Raw genomic sequence first — 24,834 nt, forward strand, 5'->3', positions numbered from 1 at the left:
GTAGCCAAAAAGACTGGGGAACTTAGGCTGGTCTGTGACTATCGGATCCTAAACAAATACACCATTCGGGATAGGTACCCGCTCCCTTTAATCTCGGAACTGTTATCAAGGGTGCAAGGGGCTAAGGTCTTTACCAAGCTTGACCTGCGGGGGGCCTATAACTTAATCCGTATACGGGAAGGGGATGAATGGAAGACGGCATTTAACACGTGTTTCGGATGCCACGAGTTCCGAGTCATGCCTTTTGGGCTTTGTAATGCTCCTGCGGTATTCCAGAGGTTCATGAACGATGTGTTCAGGGACCTAATTGACCAATTTTTAGTGATTTATTTGGATGATATCTTGATTTTTTCTAAGGACGAGAAAGAACATCGTCAACATGTCAAGCAGGTTCTGCACCGACTGCGGGCTAATGGGCTTTTCGCCAAGGCTTCCAAGTGCGTCTTTCATGTGCCTGAAGTGGAGTTCCTAGGTCATGTAGTGTCAGGTAGGGAACTTAAAATGGACCCACATAAGGTTGACGCCGTCAACTCATGGCAGGAGCTGAAGACTAAGAAGGATGTACAAAGGTTCTTGGGTTTCGCTAATTACTACCGGGAGTTTATTCCGAATTTTGCAAAGCTCACGGTACCTTTGACGCAGCTTCTGCGCAAGAAACAGCCATTTGTGTGGGGGCGGGAAGCTCACGAGGCGTTTCTACAACTAAAGTCTAGTTTTCAATCGGACAACATACTAACCCATCCTGATGTTGACAGACCGTTCGTGGTAGAAGCGGACGCTTCTAGCTACGCGTTGGGGGCTGTATTGTCTCAGAAGGATTCCTCAGGGACCTTGCGTCCCTGTGGATTTTACTCGCGGCAACTAACACCCTTCGAGCAGAACTATACCATATGGGAGAAGGAGTTGTTGGCGATTAAGGTGGCGTTTGAGGTGTGGCGGCACTGGCTTGAAGGGGCACGGCACCAGATCGTGGTCAGATCTGATCACAAGAACTTAGAGCACTTGCAAACAGCAAAGAAGTTAAACCAGCGTCAAATCCGCTGGGCTTTGTTTTTCTCCAGGTTTAACTTCAAGGTGCAGTTCGTGGAGGGGAAGGCAAACTTGCGGGCCGATGCTTTATCCCGCAAGCCGGAATTTAAGACCAATGAGCAGGTAGTATGTCAGACCATCTTGCCTACTGCCTCTCTGTGTGTTGTAGATAATGAGCTTGGGTTACATGACCAGATCCTTGAGGCTCAGAAGGATGATGTGTGGACTCAGGAGCAACTGATGCTGCTCTCTGCAGGTAACCGTACCATACTGCCGCATCTCCAGGATCAAGACGGGGTATTGGTGCGTAGGGGGCAGGTTTACGTACCAGTAGGGACCCTCAGGTTGGAGGTGATTAGAGCCCACCATGACGAACCCATGGCTGGGCACTTTGGCAGGTTCAAGACCGTACAGCTTATCACCAGGAGCTACTGGTGGCCAAAGATGCGGCAAGACATTCTGCGCTTTTGTGACAGCTGCGCCGTTTGTCAGCAGAGTAAGACGCCTGTTGGGCGCCCTAGAGGGTTGTTATCGTCTTTACCTGTTCCGGAGAGGCCATGGCAAATCATTTCCATGGATTTTATTTCAGATTTGCCTAAGTCTGGGGGTTATACTTGTATTTGGGTGGTGGTGGATTTATTTAGTAAACTGGCTCATTTTATTCCTTGTTCAACCATTCCGGCGGCCCCTACGTTGGCCTTACTATTTACAAAGCACATCTATCGTTTGCACGGAGCACCCGAGGTGATTATTTCAGATAGGGCTCCGCAATTTGTGTCACGCTTTTGGAAACACTTCCATGAGTGTTTGGGGACTAAGTTAAACGTGTCTTCAGCTTTCCATCCGCAAACGGATGGACAGTCGGAACGGGTTAATGGGCTCTTAGAGCAGTATCTGCGTTGTTTTTGTTTAGATCAACCCACGGCTTGGGTAAAGTGGTTACCGGTGGCGGAATTTGCTTACAACAATGCGGTGCACACGTCTAGTCAGCATACGCCATTTGAGCTAACTTATGGTTTTCACCCACGGGGAGGTGTGGCGCCGTCGACCAATGTGGTCTCTTCGGACCCTGTGTACCGCTCTTCGGAAATGGCTGCATTGCATGATGTTGCCCGTCGCTTACTGTTGGAAGCTAAGGCAACGCAGAAGACTCAGGCTGACCGCCACAGGCAGGCAGGGGAGGAGTTGGAAGAAGGGGATTTGGTGTGGTTATCTTCCAAACATATTAAACAGGCTGGGGGAAAGTTTGCGCCTCGGTATTTGGGTCCCTTTCCTATCGTTAAAAAGATTTCTTCTGTTGCGTTTCGTTTGCGTTTACCGTCTAGTTTAAAGGTCCATCCAGTCTTTCATCGTTCGCTGTTGAAACTTGATACCTCTAGTCGTCGTGGTGCTATAGCGGAGGGTATCACTGCCACTTCTCCGCCATCGGGGGAGGAGGCCTTTGTGAGAGGGGATAGTGTTATGATTGAGCCTCATGGCTCTGTTACTGACAGACGTGGGCGTAAGACTCCTCGAGAGTCAGATACTCTCGAGGAGCGAGAGAGAAAAAGACTGCGAGACATATTTGCAGCACCATCTGACGAGGAGTCTTTCGAAGGGTTTACGGAGAGAATGGAGGAGGGGCTGGTTAGCTCAGAGGAGGATGAGATGGATTGGACTCGGGTAAGGGAGGAAGTGGGTGCCACTGGCCATGATGGGACAGAAGATGAATGGGGACCTTCAGGATTAGACCCATGGTTTAGCTGGAGGGATGGGACGGGATCCACAGCTGGAGATGCTGTTGGGCGTAGTCAGAGGTGTTCCAGCTCTGACGAGGAAAGTGATGAGGAAACGCCCGGGTTAAGGAGGACAGCTGACAGTGATGAAGATTTGTAACTGGCATAAAATGGGGCTTGGGAGCAATTGCAAATTGCGTTGGGCAAGGTAATCTGGGCAAACGCTTGGGATCCGTGTGTGTGTGGGACGCTTCCCTGAAGACTTGTGTGCTTTCCTGTGCTGTGACGTAAGTTGATTGGAATCCAGGGTCAGACGGCGGGAGGGATTGTGTGGGCATTTGTTTGTGCAAACCTGTGCTTACTCTTATTAGCTTGACCCTCCGTCGTCTTCTTGACGGACGCCATCTCCTGCTTTGAGAACTCGGACTGAACTGACCACGGCTTGTCTTCCCCCCTTCTTGGACTTGGAAAAACTACAAACGTCTGCTTCTGGCTTTGATCTACGGAACGGAACTGGTCTACTCAACTGCTACAATCCTTGGCTGATTTACTCGTGTTGGAGATCCTGTCTGCTGTGTGTGTGGGGGAGCGACGCAAGTTACTCTAAGCACAGTGTTGGCAGCAGAGAGGAATCTGCTGCCAATTAGTTGCATTCTTTGTATCTTTTGTTCCTTGGCTTTCGTTTCGTTTATACCCAGGCTGAAACAAGCAGTTTGTTTTTACCCGGATTAAACTCCGGTTTAATCCGGTTTATCTTTTGAACATTTACTTTTGCCCCTTTTTGCTCCTAAAGGCAAAAACTGCCTGGCCCTTGTGTTTTACGGGCATTTTTGAGTTCTGTAATCTAATAAACTCTGTTACTTTGAATCTTGTGGCGTTCTGTCCTTGACACTTACTTTGAAGGAGAGTTCATCTATGTTCTCCGCATGGAAGTCATACAGGGCCTTGGCTTTTCCTTTTTTTACATTTGGAGGTTCTGATACCCGCACACCTGTAAGATATCATTATATTACTGAAATGCTATTTTGGTCAAAGCTTGGAAGGAGTTAACTGTCAGGGTTTTTTTTTAAGCTTTACAGATTATTAGGATGTGTCCATTGTTGCATATAGATAAATGAGGTGCATTTATCCCTCCATATCAACAGATTCTGTATCCATGTATTCAACCAACTATGGATTAAAAGTATTCAGGAAGGAAAATCCCTACAAACCTTGATATTGCCATTTTATATAAGGAACACTCTTTTACTATACCATTGTACATAATGGGATTTCAACATGCACAGATACCAAGGGCCCACTGCATCCTGTTTTTACTATGCAATAAATTGGGATAACACTATGCCAAAGTAGTGACATAGGTCAATGTTTCTGCAATAGTAGCTATCCCAAGATGTAGCATTAGGATGGTAAAGGGTAAAACAACAGCATTGAGGTTTTATTGCAAGTGTGTGAGGAAAAACTGATAGCTACTATTGCCAATAATACAAATGCAAGAATATAATTTAATAACTATTTTATATGTAGAACTGAATGGATATGTCCTATTCATACAAAATATGATACATGCAACTCAGAACCTCAACCCGAAAATAAATACGGAGGGCGACTTATGTTTTGTGCACTGCCAAGGTGTGACATAACAGTCCAATTATGTTAATTGGACTTTTAAATTTGTTTTAATTGCTGTTGTTTTGTACTGTATTGAATATGTTGAAAGCCACTTTGGGTCTTTTTGTGAAAGAAAAGTGGGATATAAATAGAGATGATGATGATGATGATGATGAGGATTTAATCTATCTCTGTCACTGTTTAATTTTTCTTCCTCTAAGCAAACATTTTTCTTGCTAGTACACTATCAGCTTTTGAGTTTCAAGAGTGATTATTTTATTTCAGAAATTGTAAGCAAATTTCTTCCTGGGATGGATAAACTGTTAGTTTGATGGTAGAATGTGCTCTGCTTCAAGGACCAATCAAGGCTGTGAATCAGGGACATCTGGATTATTTGCAAATTAACTGCATTTGCCTGTTGGGTAACTGCTTCACAATGTGAGCAGTGCACAATGTGAAACAGTTTCTCAAAGTGGGATATCTGTATCTGTAGCATGCAGAGCGCAATGAGCTAGCAACAGTATTGTCTAAGTGTACTCATTTATAACTTTACATAATTCAACAATACTGAAAGTCTAGGAGCTTTTAAAATCTGGCAACATCAAGGGCAGAAAAACATGGGAGGAAGTGTATTTGTGGTAGACTGCATGGCATTTTTGCATAATAAAAATGTTACACTGGAGTGTAAACATTTTGTAAAATACAGAAAAGAGATAAAATAACCCCCTCCCCCAAAATCATGCAGAGAAAAAGCCTGAATTAGTGAATACATCTTAAGCAGGTATCAAACATGCAAAATTGTCTGCATCTGCCTAAAATGAATGAAGACAATGTTCCATGGGACAAGCACTGTAACAGTATAACATCCACATCTTAGCATTCATTAAAAAATTCAGGAAAAATGCCTCTCTTGAGGGTAATAATGCAGCAAGGTTGGAATGGTCTTTGAGATTACCTGGTCCCAAATGGTTTAACAGCTTTATGAGCCGATAACAAAGCTGAACTTGAGCCAGTATTATTGGTAATCATTATGATGCAGAATAAACCACAGAAATATACAGGCTCCCTCAACCAATTTCAACCCATTACTGAAGCTAGAGAGTCAAACCAATGCCTCTGCATTTTGAAATCTATCTATAAATCAAAGTGTGTCTGTCCATCTGTTTGTTAGTACTACAGAGGCTGTTGCTAGGTGAAGAGGCCCTTTGTGATGTCATTGGATTGACTTTTGGTAGGTGAACGATTGGCTGTTGCTAGGTGAAGTGGCCCTCTCTGATGACACAGGGAAAGAAAGGTGGTGTGTATGAGGGTGAGTAAGGAATAAAAGGCAGAGAAAAAAAAAATAACAAAGAGCCATGTTGCCATGGAGAGCATGGGCCTGCATATGGACATTTTTCCTACTCTCAGGGATGTTGAATTGCAGCCATTATGTGATCTACATGTATACAAAATAATATATACACAGGTAAAATACATTTGGACATGTACTACAAGATTCAATGAATGCCTATGTTCTTTTCCACAACCAACAAAGGCCTATTGGAGAAAGACATTTGGGAAGAAGGGGATCTCATTTTTTTCATATCAGGAGCGACTTGAGAAACTGGTGAGAGAATTGGCCACCTGCAAAGACGTTGCCCAGGGGACACCTGGATGCTTGATGTTTTACCATCCTGTGGGAGGGTTCTCTCATGTCCCTGAATGGGGAGCTAGAGTTGGCAGACGGGAGCTCACCCCCGCTACCCAGATTTGAACCACTGATCTTTTGGTCATTAGTCCTGCCGGCACAAGGGTTCAACCCACTGCACCACCAGGAGTCTCATATTCACCTGCCACAGCCCACCAATGCATTATGCAAGTTACTTGTAATTTGGATTGGCATCAAATGAATTATATCCATATCTGAATTATTTCTGTAGCCTTTTGCTATAACTTGTATATACATATTTAACCCAGAATGGGATCAAGAAACGTATTTTTCTTTTAGCGGTGTACCTGAGCAAACTTGGACAAATGCAGCAGGGAAAATCCCTTCCTTTCCATTTAGTCTCCCTCTGCACCACTCTGAGTCCAAGCGATCCAATATCAAGATGCGGTCTCCTTTTCTAAAAGATAAATCTTCCTGGGTTTCCGCTGTAAAATCATGGAGCGCATCACACCACTCTCCAGCTTGTCCATCCGACTGTGAAAAATGAAAATGAGTCCGAGGTCAGTGCATTATGTGAGAGAGAGAACTTTCCTAGTGCTGTTTAGAAAGCAACCCTGCCCCATTAATTCTGCACACATCATTTAATAGGCTTAAAAGGGATTAGTGACTTGAGGTTAAATGTGAGAAAAGCTTTATATCAATCCTACCCTGTGAGGCACAATGAAAAGATAGTGAATCTTTTGGCTCAGCTTAAGTGGCATAACTGCAGTGGGCTTATTATTTCTTTGTGTGCTCTTTCTATGAGAAACGTTTTAAATGACTATTGAGTCCAGATCTCAGGAAAGGAGTCTGCCATCAGAGAATCCAATGAGTGCTAGAACAGACCTCCTCCCAAACAAGACCTTCCTCTTCTTAAGCAACACAGTAATGAAAGTCTGTGCCTCTCTATCAAAGTATTTCATGCTTATTTCCAGAATTCAGAAGCTACTTGTAAAAAGGAACGAGTGGCTGAAATTACAGTAGTTAGCAACTACTTTTATTACTGTTTTTGAAATGAAACTTCCTATTTTGTAATTTAACTCAGTCATTTTAGTTATATTTTAAGGAAAAATTGATTCCTGCTCATTAATGGCCTGGTTGTTGCCTCAACACTCACAATGGAGCATCAGTGTGATCCTTCACTCAAAGCTTGTGATATTCCTTCTCTTCCATTGAGTGAAGTCACAATCTTGTATATAGGGGGAGTTGCATCCTTATACTGTGACATGGATGAATCTTCTTTACAGGAAACAGGAATGATAAGTACCTGGCTATTTTCAAATTATTATTCCCACTTTTCCCTTCAAAAATGTTCCCATTCCTGGTTTCAATTCTACTTTCAGTTCCTCATTTTAAAGGCTTTGGTGGTCACATTTTAGAAACAGTCCATAATCCTAACCTTTCTTACAACAAATTTGAAATCTCTTCTTGAACGTTTTTCATTCACAAAGTAAAAACACTGGATATGTTTTTCTTTCCTGTGTCAGGAGCACCTTGAGAAACTGCAAGTCACTTCTGGTGTGAGAGAATTGGCCACTTGCAAGGGCGTTATTATTATTATCTATCCATTTCCATCCTGCTTTTCTCTCATGGGTGAGACTCAAAGCAGTGTACAAAATTTAAACACCAATAAAAATACATTGGCACACAGAAACCATCAGATACAAATATAAAAATAACCCAATTTAAACAGTTAAAACTTATAACAGATACCGTTTAAAAACACCCATAACCTACAGCCACTGAGGTTATTTGTGAAATTAAAAATTATACAGCTTCTAAGACTGAGCATTTTTAAGGTCAGATCTCAGTTGCCAGGGCAAACAAAGCATTCAATGGTGAAGTTTTACCAGCGGTTATCTGGCAGTGCCTGTTATCATTCGTCTGGGAAGGCCTGTCTTCACATAAATGTTTTAATTTGTGAACAAATGACCATTAAGGAAGAAAGGGAGTTCCAGAGCTGTGAGGCCACCCCCCAAAAGGCCCTCTCTCTCATTCCCACCAAACGCCCCTGCGATGGTGGTGGGACCGAGAGAAGGGCCTGATGATCTCAGGGCTCGAGTGGGTTGGTAGAAGGAGATGCGGTCCCATGTTGCTCAGGGGATGCCTGGATGTTTGATGTTTTATCATCCTTGTGGGAGGTTTCTCTCATGTCCCCGCATGGGGACTTGGAGCTGACAGAGGGAGTTCACCCGCTCTCACCAAATTCGAATCGCAGTCCTGCCGGCACAAGGGTTTAACCCATTGCGCCACCAGAGATTCTATTAACACTGGATATCACTCGTATTAATGAAATATATATTTATTGGCATACTTATTTTTCAAAATATCTTACACTGACTACAATATTATCAAATGTGTTACTACCTCTTTAACAGGAGCAGGATTCTTGTTTTTCAGGGGTGCTCCACCACCTATATATAAAAATAATACAGTATTATTATTCAACACTCATAAAACACCTAGCATTTTCTAATTGCTACCTAGAATAAATTATAGTCAGTCGCTGCCTGCAAGATAAAGAAGGGGAAAAGGAGAGGAAAGTCAACAAATGATCTCATTTCGAATTTAAGACAGTGGCCTTTATAACTGCCTCCTATAAACAGCTAAATAAGCAAACATGTCAATGACACAAACTAATGACAGAAAAAACATGGCATTGTGTGTCTTTTGATATTATTATTATTATTGACACAACATTGTATGACACAGTAAACAAGATAGATATGCTGGATTTCGTATCACAAAATCACAAGTCGAACACTTCCCAAGTGTCTAGGACTGTGTGATGTATTTTTGGATGATGCGCGCAGATCCCAGTAGGGTGGACTTTTGCTATTATTATTATTATTATTATTATTATTATTATTATTATTATTATTATTACTATTATTAATTATTATTATTATTGTTATTATTACTTTCAACTGAGATTATTTCTCCTAAATAGGTTTTCCAAGATAGACGTTTTTGTATATAAGGTATCAGTGAGGTTTAGACTATAAAGCCTTTGTGTTTTTTCCCTTCCTACTATATTTTTTAAGTAGGTGGAAACTATTTTTCAATTTTTCTTGTTGACTATCACAAAATCGCATGTTTGCAAAATTTCAGTGACCTGCTCAGTTAGAATTGCCCTCCCCCTAATTTTAAAAATGTATTTATTATTTATTTCAGACATTTATATCCCATCCTTCTCACACACATACCCAGGGGGAGGGGGCTTTTTTACCTGGTTCAGGTAGATCTTCAATGATTTCAACAAAGTTCAAGGGGAAAATTCCCGAGATTCCTCTCAGTTCTCCTTTGGCCCACTCTTCACTTACATATTCCTTCAACATTATGATTTCACCTTCTGCAAAGCTTAATTCATCTTTGAGGTCTCCAATGTATTCAAATCGAGCTATACATCTAGGCCCTCTAGAATAACATACATCAGTCAATTCAAGGAACATCACAGTTAATTTTTTAAACAACATTTTCCAGTTTTTGAGCCCAAACCATTACTACATTAGCTGGGGAAGGTACTGAGAATTCTTAGGAATGCATTACTGCAAGTGTACATCCAGATTGCTAACGAAAAGACTGCAGACTCTTTCTATTAACATTAAATTAATTCTAGGACATACTTGCCACAAAAGGTAGTGTTTTAATTGTGATCGGCACAAAGCTCAAGAACACAGTAGCTAAAGCGTTGCTGTAGGATTGTTCTAAGGTGATTTACATCATGAAAATTCACATCATTTTACCTTCAAAGCAAGCACGGATTATGGCGATAACTAGACAGAAATGTATCAATGGAAAACTATACACAGAATTATTCCACTTTTCCAAGCAACCACAGTTTTAGCAACTGATTCAATTACATGTAAATTAGACCTAACAAACAATCTAGTTTTGAATCTTCTTTTTGGTTCAGAATTGGAAATCATATTGCTTCTCCTTTTGCCCAGCTGGCAGAGTAGCTACTGCGATTAGCTAAACCTAGACTCAACAATGATTTTTTTGGGGAAAACCTACAATTAATGTGGCATATCCTGAAGGGAACTGGAAAAGATGTCTGTAAGATAGCAATGGGGTGAGAAGAGAATATAATTTTTTTTCTCTGTCACGGAGTAAAACCTGAGGTAGAAAAGAATTCTAAAGTCATAATGTTTATCTCATTTTCGAGCAAACATTTTAAGGGTTGCTGTAAGTTTTCTGGGCTGTATGGCCATATTCCAGAAGCATTCTCTCCTGAGGTTTCACCCACATCTATGGCAGGCATCCTCAGAGGTTGTAAGGTTTGTTGTAAACTAGACAATTGGGGTTTATATATCTGTGGAAGGTCCAGGGTAGGAGAAAGAACTCTTGACTGTTTGAGGCAAGTGTGAATGTTGCAATTGATCACTTTGATTAGCATTGAAAAGACTAGCAGCTTCAATGCTTGGCTGCTTCCTGCCTGGGGGAATCTTTTGTTGGGCAGTAGAATTCCAGACAAGAGACAATCATCAGGGCCAGCTAATCACCTCCCAACAAAGGATTCCCTCAGGCACCATGAATTCCAACCATGAAAGCCTTTGACAAAACATTTTAAGCTTTTGAATTTTTCAAATTAGGAAATAGGAATTTCAGTTGTATCACTGGTTCTTGTACAACACATGTCAGCGGGACGGGGTAGGGATCTTTCTTTCCATATTGGACACTAACTCAGGGTGAACAAAACAAGACATCTGTAAGGTGAAAATGAAAAAGGAGACCAAGCAGCAGAGTAATTTCTGTTGCTATTCCAACAATGTAAAGAATAAGACAAGATAACTTCTAAGCATGTCTTTGGAGGGTAGAAGGAAAGAAGGAAGCTGAGCTCACTGTAGAGTGGGGAAATGCTGCACAGTTCTATGTGAGAAAGAAAGTTTATCTCAATTTTGATAATGAAATAAAATAGCTTAAATCGCTTTTCATTCTCTACAAATGTTATCTGTCTTCTGAAATACCTTTTTTACCATGGCAGAAATCCTGATAATTAATAAAATGTACTACAAAGAGACATTTCCCGATTATTCTTTTGAATTATTATTCTAATTTTTCCATGGTCTACAGAAGAAGAAAAAATAAATTATATTTCAAGGGGGAAGAGGAGAAAGTCCTATTGGAAAGAAATCTTACAGTACTCAGGCACTCAAGAACCAAATTTAATTAATCTGATAACTTAACTTTCATTTTAAAATGCTATAAACAGTATTTCACGTGACAAGCCTATAAGGCTGAATATATATGTTTTGATTGTTGTTTGCAATGGCTGCCTTCCTGACATAACTCACTCTTTAATGAGAATCTTGATCAAAATTACTGTTCTTTACCTCCATACATTTTACTGCCTATCTACTGCAGGCACAGACTCCACATCTAGCAGAAATTAACATAAATCCTTAAAAGACTTGCTTGAGAAATGATGCCATCTGGCAGTTCCTTTAATCATTGCAAGTCAACTGATGCTTAGATCTGAAGCACAAAAAGTCTTGTTCTTTACCTTATGTTGTAATTGATTTTGAATGAGGAAGAAGAATATACACTTAGATTTTACAGTGTTTCTTTTCAGAAACCAAGAAGTACACACTCAATAATAGTTACCAATAAATTATTAGTTTCCCTTGCCATAGTCTCTAACCTTAAATATTTGTAGTGAGCACATCTGCCACAAATGTTTTATCTAACAAATGTGCTGCACTATTAGTAGTGCAGTATTATACATTTTCTTATTTTTTTTCTTGTAATTCACTAACCCTTGGGGCCAAGCTGAAAGATTTCCAGCTTTTGTGGGCAAGAGCTAGAAATAGCCAAGTGGAACTTTATGAAAAGGCCATGGAAAAGGTTGGTGGGTATGTTATCATTCTACTTGGTCATGCAAGTTATGGCAACCTATACACATCCCCATAATTACAGTTTCCTAAACCACAGAAACAAATTTTCAGAGCAGTACAAGGGGCTGCAGCAGGGAAGCTTTGTTACCAAAGTGAAACTTTGCTCATGACTTCCTCAGTCCCATTAATAGATATTTACTTTTATTACTATCTTAAGGTGAACATCTGTTATCAAAACATACACGATACTTGGCGATGAAAAGTGTACTTTTCTTCTGTTGTTTTCTCTTGGAATATCAACCTAGGAAAGAAGAAAGAAAAGATTTTAAATAACTCAGCTATTCACTCCACTTAGCTTTAAAGGAAGGATATAACAAACTGCTTGATAAAAACTGCAGTTCCAACCATGGCCTTTATGTGGCAATGCTCAATTGTTCAAATGTTTTACTACAGTCACTCTTCAAAACTCAAAGGACTTCTTTCATTATCAATTTTCTTCAATATTCTGGAAGACACACCATGTTCCACAGTTTGTTGTTGTCGGCACAGTTCAACACCAACACTGTTTGCTTGCATGCATGAATGGCGGAAATCAACACAGAATGTAATTACATGCTGTTGCCTTTGGCTCATGCTCCTAATTGATATTACAGTCTATTATCTGCTTGTTTGTGTCACAATGGTCAGAACAATTATTCAAATGTATCAATTCCTGGACTTTGATCTCCTACATCTCACAATTTGCAAGCCAAAACATATAGACATATGGCACAAATCCTATTATGTTATTCCTACAAAAGCAGAATTTCAAGAAGCTGGGTGTTTTACTAACAAATTATCCAGGGGCTCTCCATGCTTCTGACACTGTAAGGAGGTATCATATGTATGGTCACTCTAGGATGACTTTGATAAAACCTATTGAAAAACAGTAATTGTAACTGGTACTAGATATCTTATCAAATGGCAGAGCTACGATTGTGCCTTGTTATCTTCTCACATACAAGTCACTATTTTCCCAAACTGTGCTAATTTCTATATTAAAGTAACATTTGATTGCTGAATGAAAATATTTGGAGAGTTAAACTAAATATCATTTCAATCGTTGGAAATAGTCAAGAACACAAAGACATCCTTCTCAGGGGTTTTCTCATTATTGATGATGTCATAGAAGCTATGTTTACTTTTTAGGTGTGTACATCCATTCACCTGATCACCTTTGTTCAGCAGAAAGTCTATATGCTATACTAAGACTGATAAGTGAGCAACAGCCCAATGCCATTATCTGTAACTACTGATTTCTATGCCACCATGCAATATAAATATTATCAGGAAGGTTCACACAATAAATGGTCAGATATGCCTGAAGATGTTGCAGATGCATGGAAATGAGGCAGATATTGCCTTGCAATACTCTGTAGAAGAGTAAAATGAACAAAAATAGAAGCATGTTGTTGGTAATCTCTTGTGAAGGATAGAATCGTCAAAACTGTGGCAGATTTTTTGTACGTGGAGTCCAGGTGGGATTGGGCTTAGCTGTAAAGCTAACTGTTTGGATTTTAGAGATTTGATCCTATAGTACATGTGCATGAAAAGCAAGGCCTGCTGGCCAAATCCTGCCCGCCATATCATTTTATGTGGCCTATGAGGCTTTCTATGCCAGGGCAACATAGCTACATTTATACAGTCTTAAAATTACAAATGGCCCTTTGAAAGCAAGGCAACCATAAGGCTGATTGTGACCTTCAGTGATAATGAGTTTGACATCCCTGTCATATAAGGTCATGAATGCTGTAACTTTATGTGTCTTTAAAGCCCTACATAAAACTCCTGTCCTTTGTTTAAAGGCAAGGAGAAGTCCGTGATCAGTGTAGCATAGTGGTTACATGTTGGACTAGGACACTGAGAGACCAGGGTTTGAATTCTTATATTAGTAGTTCTCAACTTGTGGGTCGCCAGATGTTTTGGCCTTCAACTCCCCCAAATCCTAACAGCTGGTAAACTTGTTGGGATTTCTGGGAGTTGTAGGCCAAAACACCCGGGGGCCCACAGGTTGAGAACCACTGCCCTGTACGGTCATGGAAATATGTTGAGCATCCTTGGTCAGGCGACATTGTCTCACCCTCAAAGGAAGGCGATAGCAAATCCCCTCAGAACAAATCTTACCAAAAAAACCCACATGATAACTTTGCCTTAAAATCGCCATAAATCACAACAACAAGGCCATGCCATCTTGACAATGTGAAATTGTCTAATAGTGAATTAATGGAAGTTCTTTGCATACTTGGAAGGTTCCACAAAGGCGAAGAATTGTGGGACTGGAGGATATCAGCTTGAATTGATCTGTATCCAGGTGTTCTGGTTTAATAAGTTATAACATTGTGGATTGAAGCTTAGCTATTAACTGTATGCTATTAATTGAATTCTAATATAGAGTTTTCATTAACAACCAGACAGGTATAGTATCCAATGCTATTGTAGTAAAGAGATGTCTAATTCCTATTTCAAACTAATAATTTGTCACAACGATCGGGTTTTTTGAGCATATATAAATGGAAGTAGCTGTGAATATACAATTCAAGGCTTTTGAATTATATGGGTAACATGACTAATGAATTTTAGCATTCTGAGACAGAAGAAACCCAAGTTTTTTCATGGCATATGTAAGTTCCTTGGGATTTTCTGCTTAGAGTCCCTGCTGTTCATGAACACAGAATGTGTGTGTGGGATAATTCTATATCGGTGTGGACATTTTCTATGCAAAACAGAATATCTTGTGGTTTATTTCCCCTATGATTGCAGTCACATATATCTAAGAAATGGAAAAAAGGTGGGGAGGATGTCTTACATCCTCCCTTACAGAGCATTACAACAATCTTTATTATTTAGACCTGAGGAAAAGCTATTTAAAGTTGGCAGACACTGCACTTCCACCAGTGTGGTTTTACAGACTTCTCTGGTCAATTGCCTCTCTTATTTTTTGGGAATTCTTCTTTAACAACTAGTCTTCTCCAGTCTGGTGCTCTTCAAAAACTCTACGAACTTTTGACCATTGACCATGCTGAACTATACTGATGGGATCAGAAGTTCAAAAACCCGATAAAACCAGATTATATAAGGCTGTTCTACAGGTTTCTGAAGAAGAGGTACTACAACACATGTTAATGAAGTTCCTCAAATTCCTTGTAATTTCTTACTGATTTCCTACATGACATACATACAGCATGGTGTCTTTTACAATCTGGCTTCATATGATCAGAACATCTTGCTGGGCAGGCAAAACACTTAAGAGCAGCAGTGGAAGATTATATAATACTACACTAAGGAGAAATCCAAAAAAGGAAAATTGCTGTGGCACATGCTCTAATATGATTTATGAGCATACTTGAATTAAGTAAAGAATGTGTTCTCGCTTAACTTGAAATTATCATGAAAATGATGCCCATAAACAGTCAGGCAGAATTGTAAGATTAAATATACTTGCTGCACCTCACAAACAACTTGATATCTGCTTTGTGCACTGAAGCAAGATTTATCTACGTGGCAGGCTCAATAACATGCACAAGGGAGAAATTAAATTAGAATCAGGATATGTACACAGATGGAATGCACTATATTTCACTCGAAGCAGCCTACTTACAATAACTTTGACAAAACTGGCAGGAAAAATCCCTGTGTGGTTCCTGCATTTTCCTCTGTACCACTCATCATCTATTTTTTCCAGAAGATAAACAATCTCTCCAGAGCTGAGGTTCAAATCACCAGTTTGCTCTGTGGAAGGGAATAAGGATTACCATACACGATGCAATGAATCTTTCTAGATATAATCTCATTTAAAACAAATACTATATGCAAAAACAAACTGAAAGCTTACCAAACACTACAACAAAAAGATATTTAGTACTGTTAGGAGGGCTATATTGTAGTTTAGAGATGGATCTCCAGTCACTAGGGGTGCATCTATACTGTAGAATTAATGCAGTTTGATGCCACTTTAACTGCCATAGTACAATGCTATACAACCACAAGAGTTGAAATTTTAAAAGATCTTTAGCCAAAGAGTGCTGGCGTCCCACTAAAAAGCTCCCATATTCCAATGGCATTGAGCCATGGTAGTTAATGTGGTGTCAAACTGCATTTATCACATGCTGTGTTACATATAGAAATATACACACACTTCAAGGAGATTTTTAGTGTCTATGCACATTGCATTCATTATAAGTAACACATCACACACCTTACAAAATACTGGGCTTTCCTAATCCATGTATCATCTGAGGACACACTCAGATGGTGATTCATATACTGTTTGAAGACATACTCAGGCATCCAAGAAAGGTGATATCCTTGGACATTATATTATCTGAGAGCAGAGGTTCTCTCTTACCAGCACAGTTTGAATCTTATCAACGAAGAATAGCATTATCAGCATCAACACTGTTCTACACAGTCATATCTGCATGTGAGGTTGACACTAGCCAAACTGGCTTCTGTCTCTCCTGAACTGGTTTTATATCATCTTTAACCTTCCATTATCCAGGTGGGGATAGATCTTACTGGTTTAACTTATCTTTACTCTGTGACATAGTAGCTATAAAGCTGAATCACGACCCAGCCTATACAACATGAGGAGAGGTTTATTTTGTTGCTACTATTACAATAAGATTGGGGAAAATTAGGACTCTACACTTTCCAAATTTCTCCAAGACTGGGACAAGTTTAAGTTATTGTAATTTAAGCAGCTTGCAGTTTCCATCAGTTTTGAACTCTTGCCAGAAAATGATATGCTATCTTCATTCTGAAAGGCACTGGATGTTGCAGTATCACCTTCAATTTAAACCTCCCTGTGCTTCTTTTTATGACATTGATATCAGCTTTCATACTCAGGCAAGATTTATCTGAGCAGACATGGTATGCTAAGCAAATCGCATATTGCTATTATGTACAGGATAAGTTAGTATTTACTTTACTCACTGCAAAATGCACTGAAGTCTGCATTTTACACTGGATTTAAACCTATTAGTCAAAAGTTCAGAAAGTAATCAAGCATATGTAAAACATGTTTGGAAAAGAAAGCAGAATTTAAGTATCTTTAAACATACATAGTTTGTATATATCTCTAACTCACCTGCTATAAAATTATGCAGCACTTTTGCATGAGGAACACTTGGATCAGAAACATTCTGCATATGGTCTGAATCCTTGAAAAATAACAGATTTAAAAATTATTATGTTTGATGTATTATGTTAGGGGACTTAATTTTGGTTTGGAGAACCTATCACTGATTAAAATACATCTTTCACAACATTATTTTGCTAAATGACACATTAAAAGAATACATTGGACATAAAATGCAGGGCCTGATTCTTTTTTTTAAATCTAGATGTTAATGCTGCCTGATCTCATTGAAAATCAATGGTCTCAAACCAGCAGAGTACTTGTCTCAGCAAAAAGCAAATCACCTCTTTGAAAATTGGACGAAGCTGCCTGGTTACTCTAAATGAGATGTGTGCCTATCTAAGCTTTTTTTTCTTACTTAGGAACTTTTCTAATCAGTTCTCAAAGAAACTAACCTTAAAGAGCACAAGTGAAACTAGTTCCCTTTGGGAAAGTTGAGCAAAAGATTTTAAAACCCATCAATCACATTGACTCTTTTAAAAGCAACAGACAAAGCCTTCAAGTATGCCTCTGAAAAACGTATAATATATGTAGTCCAAAATTGTAAGTTGCTAAATAGTTCTACGCTATACCACCAAAAATGTGTTTTTGAGTGGGATGTGCTGACTGCTTTTTTGGGTCCATGTTAAATAAGGATGTTGCCCTGAATTAATTTTAAATACAAATTACTATGCTTTTCACTGCATAGAAAGTATAGAAAGCTTGAGTTGTAATAGTAATAATAATAATAATAATAATAATAATAATAATAATAATAATAATATAACTTTATTTTTATATCCTGCCACCATCTCCCCTCGGGGACTCGGGGTGGCTCACATGGGACGAAGCCCGACAACACAATTGAAATAAAATGAACAAAAAATTCATAGTACACAATTCACAGTATAAAAATAGAATAAAACAGCAATATTATAACAGTGATTAATAATATCAACTGGCAACCAGAGTTCCTGTGTGGAAGAACTCTCCATTATCAGACCTCAGATTTATGTGCAAGATCAGCAGTCATTTTCCCCAGTGTTGTAGGGACAATATAACTGTGCCCATTGGCTACAGTTATTTCTTTCTTTCCACCAATTTTGCCAGGAACCGACACCAGAAACCACCACTCTGTACTATACATTAAGAGCATTTAACTTGTAGAGATCAGATGGAAATACCTAAACTAAAAAACACTTAACTAAATAAAATAAACTGGAAGGACCTGAAAACTAACTTCTGATTATACACAACAAGAAGGGAGGAGTTGGGTGAAATATGTGTCTTCAACCTCGAAAGGAAAATAGGTGATTCTGAAAAATCCCTTTTGTCTCTAACTTTTCCCACTATATAGAGGCTTCAGGAGGTATGGAATGGCCTGGGTCATATCTATATCTAGCATCCATCTACTTCTTCTACATCTATATTTTTTTAAAATTGTAAATTGTAAATTTATTTTTCAGTTCATTTTTGTTATGTATATATTGTATTCATACCTTCTGTCTGCTTTTTAATCTTTCATCCAGTGGAGTTATTATCTGCATTTGGGACAACTGAACTTTGCCTTTTCCTTCTCCCTTCTGACATTCAACACAACTGTTGTCAATCTTGTCCATCAGCACAAGCACATCTCCTTGCTTTGTGGTGGAAAAAGCCACAAGATTCAAAATTGAATATCCTGCACGAGTGCATACTCAGATATTCACAACTGCAAACAATAGCATTACCTTGCAAGTGAGATGTCCAGTACTTTGGGGAGGAATATCTTCCTTGGCAATTCCATGGGGCACAGGAAGCTTAAGACAAATTCATTTATTCGTTATTGCTATAAAAATTTCTGTCCATCTACTAATCAATTTAATTTAAGTTTTGTTATAGATTTCGAAGAAACAAAATAAGGACACTGAAATGGGTCACTTTCTTCACTTGCATTCAAACTCCTGCACAAATTTAGATGAATTAGGGTTTTCATATATAATCCTTCTGTGAAATTAGTTGAAGTCAGCGCTTCATTATCAATATAACAGACCCACAACTTTAGGTTGGCATGGAAACCTTGAACTTTAATAGTGAATCCATTTCTTTTTGGTTAAGGGTGGAAAGACCACCCAAAGGAATTCAAATCTAAAGAGAAAAGTATTCATACATGAAATGGACAAAGGCTCCAAAGCGATATCATTGCTAAACGTGACTCAAATTAAGTTCTACTTATTGTCTACCAATTTGGACCTGTCCTTGTACCAACTGCTAACAGTCTACGAATGCTTGCAAAATCAACAGGGACGATTTGCCATCATCATCCCAAAATAACAAAAATCCGATGCCCCTGAAGAGGAGCAAAAATATCTGAATGGCTTTCTGGTTAGACATGATCACTGGTGTCTCAAGCATTGTCTGGAGCTTATCTATCCTTGTATTTTACTGGCTAAATTTTAACACATTTAAAATCAGAATTGGATTAAGCCCAAAGACGTTGGTATTCAACTTACCATATATTTATTGTACAGAGGATGACCTGGTTTGGGTCGAGGAGGTAAAGCTGGATCATGATCTTTAATGACCTCACTCTTTGTTCGTTTGGCTTCTAACCCAAATGCCTTCGATTTCTTATGTAGAGCCATGTCCGATACTGAACGGGAAAATCTGTCAGTTTGGGATGAAGATTTGGTGGACTTTGGTGGCGGCGGTCTTCCTGGAGCACCCTTAGGAGGAGGAGGGCGAGCTGGCACAATTTTTCCCTCATCAGGCCTAAAGTTGTATATGAAGTATAGTGACACAAAAAAATTATCATTTACCTGTGTGCAAAAATATTTCTAGAAAAATCGAAGGAAGGGGGCAGAATCGATCACAGCCTATTCTATTAAAAAGAGAGGACAATTTATACTGACTGATTTTAATTACAACTAGGGGTGTGCAAAATGGCAGAAATTTGTTCTGATTTCACTTGTGTCCGTCCCCTCCTTCTGTTTTTGGGGAGATTCCAAAAAATTAGGAGGGGGCCCGTTTGGATTCATAATTCAGGATCCAGAGTTCTGTTTCAATTCTGGTCAGAATCTTACCCTCAAAAACAAAGGGGGCGTAGCAGAAATTTGAAACAAAAACAGAATGAAAACAGAATGGATTTCTGCCATTTAGCACACCCCTAATTACAACCAACTACCAAAGGAAAGAGAGCCACCACTGTAGTTTTTATCTAATCCTGCGAAAGACACCGAATTTACCATGTCTTGACTGAAAGCTTGTCCAACCAGCTAGATAGAACATAACGCTAGTGTAAAATGAGTTAAACAGAATGTTTCCACAATATCCCTACAGACCTATCTTTGACTACCCTACCAGTATACAGGCAATCCTGAGTTACATACATATGACTTACATATGACTCCTAGTTACAAACAAGGGCGAGACAACAGGAAGGGAGGGGAAATATACCCCTAGAAAATCACTCCTGGAAGTGTTATGGGGAAAAGGTGTCTCCACTGATGCTTTATCTCCAATCCTTGTTTCTGTGACAACCCAAAATTTTCAAAATCCAGTTGTCACATGGACAGAAAGTGAGGTGAAATCTTCTGAACAGGAACACAGGCAGCAAAAGAAATGTTACAGGGGCATAAATCCTTCCCTGTACTATCCAAAACTTAAAATAAATGTTTGACTGGAGTTATACATTTTTTATCCTGTTTTGACTTACAAAATTTAACATAAGAACAAAACTACAGAATCTATCTTGTTAATAACCCGGGGAGTACCTGTATTACATAGCTTCATTATTTTTAACATAACATCTTTTCCCACTGAAGCATTCTTTTATTTACAGATATTCATTACAAAAAAGCATTCGCTTAAAAACTAAATGAATTGTAGACAGAAAAATATTCGATTTACCATTTAAATTATATATGTGGTTGGTACTATCATGATGGACATAACATCAGAATATATTCCCTAAAATATAATTAGATATACGTGAACGTTCTATGTTTGAAAACCATATTTTATTTTTAACCAGGGCTTTCTAGACTACCTGGATTCGGATGTTCCCCAGCTGCTTGAGAAATTATGTCAGAGGCAAGAGTCATGCAATCATAGAATCATAGAGCTGGAAGTGACCTTGTGGGCCATCCAGTCCAACCCCCTGCCAAGAAGCAGAAAAATTGCATTCGAAGTACTCCCGACAGATGGCTATCCAGCCTCTGCTTAAAAGCCTCCAAAGAAGGAGCCTCCAACACACTAAGGGGCAGACAGTTCCACTCATGAACAACTGTCACAGTTAAGAAGTTCTTCTTCATGTCCAATTGGAATCTCCTTTCCTGTAGTTTAAAGCCATTGTTCCGCGTCCTAGTCTCCAGGGCAGCAGAAAACAAGCTTGCTCCCTCCTCCCTATGACTTCCCCTCACATATTTATAAATGGTCATAATGTCTCCTCTCAGTCTTCTCTTCTGCAGGCTAAATATGCCCAGTTCTTTAAGCCGCTCCTCATAGGGCTTGTTCTCCAGACCCTTGATCATTTTAGTTGCCCTCCTCTGGACACTTTCCAGCTTGTCAATATCTCCCTTAGATTATGGTGCCCAGAATTGGACACAGTATTCCAGATGTCACCTGGAAACAATCTGTTTGTAAAAGGCTGCTGTAACTTCTCAAACCATAAATCATGAGAAAGATGGGAGATGGAAAGGGCATTCTGTTTCTTCCAAAGATTCTTTATCACACAAACATATTGAATATACCCCAGAAAAAAGACCAAAGCTCTGCTACTGTAGTCCGACACCCAATTTTTAGAGATGGAGATTTTAGAAGCCCTAATCAGAGAAATCCTTTCAGTCTTCTGGTCTCTTGATATGAATTCTTGGACAGTCTAGAGCAGACACGTCATAATGCATGTGTCCAAGAAGCAGTTAGTGACAGCATTTGCTACAGAAAATTATTTGTGTATCAATAACACTATTCTGCATCTTCGTGCTATTAAGTATTTTGTGTATATAAATGCTAACTATTCCAATTAAATTCATTGCAGTTCCAGAGCAACACAACAAAAGTCAAAAGGGAGTGGACACTGTTGCAAAGTACTGTAAACAGCAGTAATGAATCATCTATGAGATTTGCTGAAGCTTGCTGAAAAACTGCTCTAGAGCTTAATGCTATTACAATTCCTTTTGTAACTAGCTTTATGAAATGAATAAGTGTTCTGTCTTCTTGCTATATTAGACTGGACTTCTTCTACTTCCCTGATCAGTTCAAGATGTCTAATACAGTATATGTATAAGAAGAATAGCAATATTTATTGTACACTTGCATAGACTGGCACACTCAATAATCTCTGTTCTATACAGTAAGTTAATTACAAAAACTTCCATAAGATTCAATTAAGTATATTACATAAACAAATCTTTGAAAATGAACAGTATCCTGGATGCTTTGACTGCAGCAGATTCCTTTTGCAATAGGTAAGCTCTGTGGATTTGGTGAAAACTCAGGATTACACTAGAAACAACTTCCCTTGGGAAATAATAGCAGCTATAATGTTTCGTTTGCCAGATCACTAGCCATAATAAATTGGCCATGACATGTACATTAGAAATGCTGTAATGCTTAGCTGTGGAAAGAGACAGTATGAGAAATACTAGCACTAATATGTATAATTAGTCCTGCTATCCTTCCAAGCCAAAATTGTATGGGAAGTAAGATTATTCTATTACTTTCATGGAAAACAGCCTTTTTGTGTCAGCTCCTAAGCTGTGGGAGTCTTTTCTAGGAAGGTCTAGGCTACAACTCTCCCTGACATCCTTTTAACAGATTCAGGCGAACCTTCAATAATTAAGTGGGTGCTGTGAGTGGTGTTTATAATAGTGCTATATTTTTAGTCATACGTATTATTATTATTGCTACAAAAACCATGACTGCATTCAGGGCCGGCCCAAGGTAATTTTCAAGTGTAGGCAAACAGAATTTTGGCACCCCCCCCCCCCAACCTTCAGGGTGAGAAGGGCGGGACACAAGTATGGGAAATAAATAAATAAACAAATAAAACCAGGACAGTAAAAAAGAACACTCAAACACAGGGGAATTTCAGACATGAAACAATCAGGGCCAGCTAACACCTCCCAACAAAGGATCCCCCCATGCAGGAAGTAGCCAGGTTTTGAAGCTGCAAGGCCATTCAAAGCTAATTAAGGTGGCCAACTGCAACATCTACACTTGCCTCAAACAGACGAAAGTTCTTTGAGTTCTTTCTCCCAACCTTGACATTCCATAGATATACAAACCCTACTTGCCTAGTTTCCAACAGACCTCACAACTTCTGAGGATGCCTGCCGTAGATGTGGCCTTCCTCTGGACACATTCCAGCATCCTTTGGTAGAGAAGGATAACTGGATTATCTGAGTCCACACTGACATATATCCCAGTTCAAAGCAGGTAATGTGGGATTTTAGTCAGATGCATGGAAAGGGTCTTTGTGAAACAACTCCAAGGATTTTTGTTGAAGGTTTTCACGGTGGAATCACTGGGTTTTTGTGCATCTTCCAGGCTGTATGGCCATGTTCCAGAAGAATTCTCTCCTGATGCTTCACCCACATGGCAGGCATCCCCCAGGCAGGAATGAAGCTTGCAAGGCCATTAATGCTAATTAAGGTTATTAATTACAACACTCACACATGCACGTTCCTGTGGTGCCCCCGGGATTATGGCGCCACAGGAAAGTGCCTAAATTGCCTTGCGGTTGAACCACCCCTGACTGCATTATACATTTTTAAAAATCTGCTCCTATTTTTGAAAGTTGGGAATGCCTTTGTCCATTTTGGGAGAAAGGAAGGATACAAGTCAAATAATCAAACAGATATAAAATATCTCAATTAAAAACAGAAAGGAACAGCCTAATGAAAAGTCGGGGCAAGACTACAAAAGGCAAGTGCTTTTACCCTGAAATTATCAAATAAACTTCTAATATTTAACAACAAAAATTCAAGTAAATTATGAAAAGTGACTTGAACAACATCAAACCTTAGCCTTAACAACTACAGTGGTAACAACAAGTAACTAGTCTTAAAAACTTGGTGGTAACTCTATTCATTTACGATAAGATTTCTTACAACCTCTTCACCATGGTGTTATTGGCAACATGAATATTTTACTCACCTTGGGGGCATGAAAGGTTCATTCTTGTATAACTGTGTCAAATTGGAATAATCAGATTCCTATTAGGGAATAAAATGCTGTCATTATTATTTATAAGAGACATTTTAAATATTCAACATGATTAAATTTACATTTTTTTAAAAAAAAGTTCATTCCTCCCATCAAAATAATTAGAAGGGTACCCACTCCAATTATGTATTTAATTTTTCATATCCTACTTTTTTCTCTTAGGGGTTGGGACAAAATGTGGCTCATGATATTTTGAAAGATATCAATAAAACATCAATTATACATCTTTAATTACATACATCTATTAAAACACTTTTTAAAGGCATATTAATAAATACATTAAAACATTTTAAATTCAGCAATTTCTGTTACTTGCTGATGACCTGCCTGAATAAAAATATCTGTCTGCCAAAGGGAAGACAACTTGAAGAGGGCTAGCCTAATCTGTCTACTACAGGATAGACAATTAGAGAGGATATTCCTCAGTCCAGAGAGATTGGCAAAAAAGTCATACTGTGCTTCCACTACTGGATTCTCAACATGCTAGCACAATTATTTCAAGTGGTGAGGAGCTGTTTAGCTCAGGCTCAGAGAAATCAGCAGTGGAGTACTTGGTTGCCTGCTGTGACAAGTTTGTCAGATACTTTGAGAAGA

The 24,834-nt window shown here is 39.1% G+C and overlaps 1 protein-coding gene across 6 annotated transcripts in view; it reads right to left on the minus strand.

The window, feature by feature from the left end:
• Nucleotides 1–24,834, minus strand: part of sh3d19 (SH3 domain containing 19) — an 86,091-nt gene that overhangs the window by 5,138 nt on the left and 56,119 nt on the right. For 4 of the 6 annotated variants that reach the window (XM_062981071.1, XM_062981074.1, XM_062981073.1 and 1 more), the window contains 11 exons: nt 24,172–24,230; nt 19,527–19,785; nt 18,765–18,833; nt 18,534–18,674; nt 17,005–17,077; nt 15,517–15,647; nt 12,122–12,180; nt 9,272–9,459; nt 8,410–8,456; nt 6,351–6,537; nt 3,641–3,735 (listed from right to left, as the gene is read on the minus strand). In XM_062981071.1, the coding sequence (XP_062837141.1) occupies nt 3,641–3,735; nt 6,351–6,537; nt 8,410–8,456; nt 9,272–9,459; nt 12,122–12,180; nt 15,517–15,647; nt 17,005–17,077; nt 18,534–18,674; nt 18,765–18,833; nt 19,527–19,785; nt 24,172–24,230 (1,308 nt within the window). Of the gene's footprint in view, nt 1–3,640; nt 3,736–6,350; nt 6,538–8,409; nt 8,457–9,271; nt 9,460–12,078; nt 12,181–15,516; nt 15,648–17,004; nt 17,078–18,533; nt 18,675–18,764; nt 18,834–19,526; nt 19,786–24,171; nt 24,231–24,834 lie in introns of those variants that run through there. The other 2 variants (XM_062981072.1, XM_062981075.1) reach the window with 2 other exon arrangements.

The sequence above is a fragment of the Anolis carolinensis genome, chromosome 5, assembly GCF_035594765.1.
Source record: "Anolis carolinensis isolate JA03-04 chromosome 5, rAnoCar3.1.pri, whole genome shotgun sequence".
In the NCBI taxonomy this organism is placed as follows: Eukaryota; Metazoa; Chordata; class Lepidosauria; order Squamata; family Dactyloidae; genus Anolis; species Anolis carolinensis.